The 7,620-nt window shown below is 42.5% G+C and overlaps 1 protein-coding gene across 2 annotated transcripts in view; it reads left to right on the plus strand.

Annotated features, from left to right (window-relative positions):
• KAT2B (lysine acetyltransferase 2B) overlaps positions 1–4,016 on the plus strand; it is a 97,870-nt gene extending 93,854 nt beyond the window's left edge. For both annotated transcript variants that reach the window (XM_070797323.1, XM_070797330.1), the window contains exon 18: positions 1,972–4,016. In XM_070797323.1, coding sequence (XP_070653424.1) covers positions 1,972–2,165 — 194 coding nt within the window. In that variant the 3' untranslated portion in view covers positions 2,166–4,016. The remainder of the gene's footprint in view (positions 1–1,971) is intronic.
• Positions 4,017–7,620: the final 3,604 nt, after the last annotated feature.

Genomic DNA, 7,620 nt, shown 5'->3' on the forward strand with positions numbered 1-7,620 from the left:
GACCCGACTGAGCGACTTAGCGCACACACACGATGTGAGAGATGCTGGAACCCTCTAAGCCAGACCTCAGTGGCCTTTGCAGCCTTGTCACCGGGTCCGCCCCAGGCCCTCCTGACAACTGGCCCGGGAGGTTCCTGCTCCTGGGGCCACAGTCCTCAGCCCTGTCCACCGATTGTTCCCACTGGTGTGCGATCACCTTCTGTGACCCGGGCCATTTGGTCAATGAAAGATTCTAAGAAGGTCAGAGGAAGGAAGATGCTCTCTGTCAGTTTAGAGGAGAAAGGAAACGGAGAAGGAAGCATGCAGCATTGACTGTTCTATTCACTCCTTCAGCCCTCCCCAGCTGTTCTTTCGTCCTCTCTTCCAAAGAACAGTTGGAAAGGTTTAGGCTGAGCTTCTTTGTGTCAAGTTTCATTCTCTCCCCACCCCACCTGTTTTTGCTATACCTTCTTCCTTCTAAACATTGTAACACGTTCTCAGCCACCAATAACGGGCATTTAGGTGGAAGGAAGGGTAAGCCTCCAGTCTCCCCCAGGAAGGTGGTGGCTCTTTATTAAACCAGAGCACACCGTCACCTGCCCACTCACACTTGGGAGATGGTTCCTGGGGCATCTGCTGAGCCTTCACACACTTCTCAGGTTTTGTCTCCCTCTAAACTGTTTGAGAAGAAAGAAAGTGGAAAGGTGAACTCACACGTGTGATGACTTATTTCTAACCAAGATAGGCTTCAATCAAAAAAAGAAAAAAGATAGGCTTTAATCAAAGGAAAGGGGAAAACAGGTGTTCCCCGCACCTCCTTTCGAGTTTGGTGGTGGATTTAAGAAGAGTCTTGGTGCAAATCAGTTTCTGCCCACTGGGGACGTGGCACATCAATTTATTTATCTTATTAAATGATAATCCCACTGTATTTGTAAGTGTCTTTTCCTCTGGAAAATTTGATAATAGGGTGGGAATTTGGGTCATTGGTAGTCAAAAGCATTTCTTGAGTGGTTTTGACTCATGATTAATATATTTTTTTTTTCATGCTTAGTTATATAGTTTTTCTCATATTCTTTTTCATTTTGGTTTATTACAAGATATTGAATATAATTTCCTGTGCAACACAGAAGAGCCTTGTTTATCTGTTTTGTATGCAGTAGTGTATATCTGCTAATCCAGTTTAATAGTTGATATACTTTTTAATGATAGAACCAGACTGAGAGACAACTAGGGACCTATAAACAGACAAATGTCAGCATCTTCTAATCTGCATGGATTTCTTTAAATTGGTTCTGAGAGTGGGAATTAAAGAAACCCCATTCTATTCTTACAAGTTTAGATGAAGCACTGTTTTCATTTGTAAAGTAATATTATTTAAAGCAAGTAGACATATTGGAGAAACATTCTTTTTACAATTGTCTTGCAAGGTTTACATGCTTTAGAAAATATTTGATTAAGTAAAATTTGTCATTCTTATTTCATCAGTGGGGCATGAAACTAAATTCACTGGAAACATTTTACGGTCACTGGTGTACTTGCAGATGTATTTATGATCTGTTTCCCACTTTAGTTCTGTCTCTGCAACACCAAAATAACTGGGAGTTCAGAGAAACAAACCCAGGTAGTGAGTGTTCCAGCCGCTGCACTCCATGTAGGTAGAGCCTCTTCTCTACACTTTTGAGTGAAGAGCTCACAGTACTTAATCGGACTTATCACTGCTAATCTACAGCTTCCTTGCGCTGAATAGGGGATTGCACCAGATGACTACTAATGGTCCTTCACTGTTAAAACACTGATTTTGCACAGGATGCTCTCACAACAGGAAGAACACAAGCTGCAAGCACTGTTTTCCTTGATCCTACGAATCTCTCTTAAGCCACTGAGGTGGTGAGAACGTGGGCAGACTGGCGACACGTCTCTTCCCAGTCTCACTTTTGTCGGCCCGTGTTTGAAAGGAGTCAAAAATTGCTAATATTTTTTTTTCCTGTGTAGATCTGAAAACCATGAGTGAACGCCTCAAGAATAGGTACTACGTGTCTAAGAAACTGTTCATGGCAGATTTGCAGCGAGTCTTTACCAATTGCAAAGAGTACAACCCCCCTGAGAGTGAATACTACAAATGTGCCAGTATCCTGGAGAAATTCTTCTTCAGTAAAATTAAGGAAGCTGGATTAATTGACAAGTGATATTTTTTCCTCTGCTTCTTAGAAACTCATCAAACAGTGTGCCTAAAGCATGGTTTAGTTTTACAAAGAATTGGACATAATGTATTGAAGATATTGTAACAATTAGCACTTTTGAAAAACAAAAAACCTCCTCTTAGCTTTACAGATATGTATTTAAATTGAAGTCATAGAGCATTTTTATTTTATGGAATAGATTTTAATCTATTTACTACTATTAATGTCAGTTTTCTATGGCATGTCCATTAGCTGAATATTCAGTACTAGATGGTCAGGGGTTTCCTCACAACTTGTATATGAGGGAATTGCACACAGCACCAAGATCTGGGGGAATGCAGAAAATTTTCAGACCGTGAATGTTTCCATTTTTTTCTAATGGAATGTGAGAGTTTATTTTTATTTTATTCTGAAGGACTTTAAAGGAAGGGACACGTGATAAAAAGCCCGTAAAAGGTGAAACGTGATGTTTGAAGTCTCATGGTAGACTTTTTATATGTATTTTTAAAAAACACTCATTTAGATGAGGTGCTTTGAGCAATTCTGAAAAATGCAGTTCCAGAAAAGCAACTGCTTTGATTTCTAAAGAAGAAATTCCAAATAATGCAGACTTTTTTTTATAAGTGTCTGGGTTTTTGATAATTCTGTCTACCTACAACAGACTTGTAAGTGCATAACCACTATTTTAATAATTATTTTCTCTACACGAGTCTGTAATACTGTATTTGACTTTGCTTATGCAGGCCATAAGTTCCAAAAGGCAATTTCTTGGGCCACAAAGGCATCCATTTGAAAACACTTGAGATTGAATTAACATGCTTTAATTTAAAAAGATGTATAATCTATATTATGGATCAAATTTAGTGAATCCTTCACTTTTTTTACAAATAAAGATTTTTCCCCCTTTTCTACAATATACTCTGCCCAACTGATAATGTATTTATGGACACTTGTCCTTTGGCATCTCCAGATTATATTCATTTTGGAGATGAATTCAGTTACCACCAAGACCTTCTGTCAGTATTTTAACACCTGCTTTGGTACAGGGTAATAATATCCCACTAAAATCCATCATACACCTTACCTGTCTTGGGATTCCGGCTTCGTGCTGGGATTTATTTCCTGATTAACACTACACTGGACAGTGGGAGGTCTGCAACCCCAGCTCTGGGAGAACCAACTCATATAAAGCAAACGGTGGCCATCTTGATGGTCTCGACACTAATTTTTATGATACAAATTTATAAACTGATTTTTGTAAAAGGACTAGGTTTTAAAGGTGTCTCTAACTCAGTGTTTTCTATCAGCATAAACTAATTGAAATGATCATTTGATAGACATTGGACACAGTTGCCAGAGAATCTGCATGAAGGAGAAAACCCTGCAGATGGCTGTGGAGTTGGAAGGATGGTTTTTAATGTGTAAGATACACTCAGAATGCTCACAACTGAGAATGCCTCAACTGTTTAAAGAAACCACCTTGAGTGGCGTCTAGATTTCTAATGAAGAATGATACAGTTTGGATTAAGTATCTTGGACTGGTTTTAAACAAGTGCTTTGTCCTGGATCTGTTGAAGCACCTGGCCAGCTTGGTATCCTGTGAAACGTTTGTTATTTTCTGGGTAGACATTCTTATAGAGTATTGTCTTTAAAATCAGATCGTCTCTTCTATATTGAAAGCATTTTTATGTTTTCTAATTTAAAAATTAATATTTTCTTATAGATATTGTGCAATAAAGCTGAAGTAGGATGTGTGGTTTTTGCAAATGCTTTAACAGCGGATAAAATTTTACATTTGTAAAATTAATATATTGTATTGGTACAAAATAGTTTTAAATTATATTTTAAAAAGCTTTGTCTGCTGGTGTGTTTTCTTCTGACAGATTTGTGTTTAAATGGGGCAAATGTGTGATCTGGTTGATGACTGACTACATCCTTAGTTCTTAGGATGTAAGTATTTTGAGGGAGGTGTTCAGAATTGTTGCATTTGTGGGCAGTTTCATAAAAACTCACAGCCCATTACTGAGAGATTTTCAAGAGCAGAGACACTGTGTCTCTTAAGTAATCCGCGGCATCTTGCCAGTTGTCACCACAAAAGAAAAAAAATGCAGCTAAAGAAGTGGTCCTGGTTTTAGAAGCAGCCACCCCATGCCCCAGTTTTTCCTGCTTGGCATCTGTGAGATAGATGAATAAGTAGACACCCCCCCCCCCCAAAATACAGCTGATTTTTAGACATCTCCCATATGTTTCTAACGTTATTCACAGTGCTGAAAAAACTGTGTCCTGCTGGGCTGTGAGTATCCACCAACGAGCATCATTCTTTCTGAATTCCGAGCCAGCTCAGCAGTCGAAGGAATGAGGCACACGGCGCGCAGAATGTCTTTATTAATACTAGAACGCGCATCGGGGAGGGTGACTTCCGTACCTGCGGCAGATGGGCTAATACTGAACCTCGTGGCTGACTCACCAGCGGCTCCGCTCCCCGTCCCGTCCCCGCGGGGCAGGGCCTTTCCCCTTGAGCTCCGTGCTTGGCCCGGGCAGCGATGCCCTCCACAGCAGGCCCGCTCCGAGGACGCACAGGAGAGGAAGGAGCGGCCAGCCCAGGCCAGGCCCTCGTCTAAGCGAGTCTGAGGCGAGCTGCTCCTGGAGGGGGCCGGCGTGGGGCGCACGCGGAGCTGATGGCGTCCTCCTGGGGGCAGTGGGCACGTGGAACGCGACTGCCTCCCTCCCACCCCAGCCCGAGGTCAGCAGTCTTCCTAAAAGTGTTGTTTTGATGGTGCAATGCTGGTTGTATTCATTATAAAAGAAAGCACTGTGGTTTTCTTGTTACCTGGAAGTAAAGTTTATGGAACCTAAGAAGTAGAAACAGGATCAGACTGAGTTATCGTGGTCAGCTTAATAATGTCACCCCTCTAAGCTGGTGTTCCTCAGACCGACCCTCGCGGTTTTGTGTAAGAGACGCTAGAGCCGCCCAAGGGAGGGCTACTGGCCGCAGCCCTTGGCCTGTGCTGTGTTCTGAGCTGCTCCTCTCTGGCCCTGTCCTTACCTTTCTTAACAAAGTAGAAAACCCGAAGAGAAGACCAAAGCCACTCTGGAATCTCAAAAGACATGATGGCTGCACGTTTGCAATTGAGTTGCTCAGTCGTGTCCGACTCTGCGACCCCATGAACTGCAGCACACCAGGCCTCCCTGTCCATCACCAACTCCCAGAGTTACTCAAACTCATGTCCATCGAGTCAGTGATGCCATCCAGCCATCTCATCCTCTGTCATCCCCTTCTCGTCCTGCCCTCAATCTTTCCCAGCATCAGGGTCTTTTCCAATGAGCCAGCTCTGCACAGCAAGTTGCCAAAGTATTGGAGTTTCAGCTTCAGCATCAGTCTTTTCCAATGAATATTCAGAACTGATTTCCTTTAGGATGGACTGGTTGGATCTCCTCACAGGCCAAAGGTCTCTCAAGAGTCTTCTCCAACACCACAGTTCAAAAGCATCAAACTAAGGTAGCTTTTTTTCTTTATCATCATGAAATAAATGTTTAGATTTGTTGACTATTCGTTTATCCCTGGCAGGAAAAGAGGGATGTGTTTGCAGAGGTGGAGGTTGGGGTGGGAGGAGGGCGGCAGGGAAAGAAAGTGGTGCCTTTACCAGAGTCTCCAGGCTTTTAGTGATGCTTTCTCCTCTGGGTGCATCAGTGCTGTTAGTATCAGATGGAGGCTGAAAGGGGAAAATAGGGTCAGTAATGTTCCGGTTTGGGAAAGAGATGAACGTGAAGCTAGAAAAACAAGAAACAAAAACAAAGTAGAAGAAGGTTTTCAGGGGCTCTTTAGAGAAGAAGTTTCAACAAAGTAAACAGGACTTTGGGGGTGCGAGAACACCCGTAAATATCAAAGTTTTCAGATGTGATTCATGTGTATTCAGGCCTTGGTTTCTTCGTGGTAGAATTTTTTTTTTTTTAACAGAATAAGAATGTCAAAGCTAGAGATGTTCTTTGGGTTTATTTTAAAAAGCAATATAATTTCAACAAAGCAGAGAAAACCCAGAAAAACATAAGCCAGCCTTCCTCCCCGCTCCTGTTACTGGGAAGTCTGGCACCACCTTGGCAGAATTAGCTTAAAAAATGAGAAACAACACATGTTATTTGTGTGTGTAATTTTCTGAGCTGAAGTGAAGGTTACCAGTTTTTGTTTGTCTAAGTTTGAAGTTATTTTTCTTAGGAAATCCCCTGGAAAATATTGGACTAAAGGACCTTCTCAAAGTAATGCACATGTTAACAAACATTTTGCATACCTGTTCCCTTGGTTCTTGGACGCTCCCTAAAATTCACTGATCTCTGTCCTTTGCTCTGTTAATCTCACATTTTTGACAGTAAAAGATGGATATCTAATTTACACTTTAAAATACCTAAGAACAGAGAATCTGCCTTTTTGTACAGTTGAGCTGTCCGACAATAAACACAGGCAGAGGTGATGAAGTCGTTAGGTTGATGTTGGCTATTTTAAAGAGTTGAGTAGAACACGCTCTTGGTTGATGCAGAGTGTGATCAAGGTCCCTCTCAAGTCTCTGCCCTTTAGAGTGCTGTTCAGTCATCAAGGTCCCTCTCAAGTCTCTGCTGTTCAGTCATCGGGGCAGCACTGTTTTTCCTCAGCACACCCCAAATGCCGTGCTCAGCTGCTCAGTCACGTTCTACTCTGTGCAACCCCATAGACTGCAGCCCACCAGGCTCCTCTGTCCGTGGGATCCTCCAGGAAAGAATATGGAGTGGGTTGCCCTGTGGTCCTCCAGGCGATCTTCCCGACCCAGGGATCTAACCCAGGTCTCCCACGTTGTAGGTGGATTCTTTACCGTCTGAGCCACCAGGGAAGCCTATATACATTTTCAGTTGAAGTATAGTTGATGTACAATATTGTGTTAATTTCTGCTGAATAGCAAAGTGATTTAGTTATTTATATATATACACACACACACACACGTTCTTTTTTTATATTCTTTTCCATTTTGATTATCACAGGATATCGAATATTGTTCCCTGTGCTATAAAGTAGGACCTTGTTGTTTATCGGTTCTTTCTGGGTCTTCGTTTTGGCATGCGGGGTCTCCAGTCTCTGTTGCAGCCTGAGGGATCTTAGTTGTGATGTGCAGACTCTTGGTTGCCACGTGTGGTGTCTCACTCCCTGGCCGGGGATTGAACCTGGGCCCGCTGCGCTGGGAGTGTGGAGTCTTAGCTGCTGAACCGCCCGGGGTGTCCCACGTCCATTCTGTATGGAAGAGTCCGCCTCCCGCCCCCTCCATCCCTCCTCTCGCCCTCGGCAGTCACAAGTCTGTTCTCTGCGTCTGTGATTCTGTTTCCTGGGTAGGTTCATTTGCGTCATATCCTCATAAATGATGTCATATGGTATTTGTCTTTCTCTGACTTCTCTAATTCCATCCTCATTGCTACAAACGGCATTATTTCATTCTTTTTA

Source organism: Bos indicus, chromosome 1 (genome assembly GCF_029378745.1).
Source record: "Bos indicus isolate NIAB-ARS_2022 breed Sahiwal x Tharparkar chromosome 1, NIAB-ARS_B.indTharparkar_mat_pri_1.0, whole genome shotgun sequence".
Taxonomy (NCBI): Eukaryota; Metazoa; Chordata; class Mammalia; order Artiodactyla; family Bovidae; genus Bos; species Bos indicus.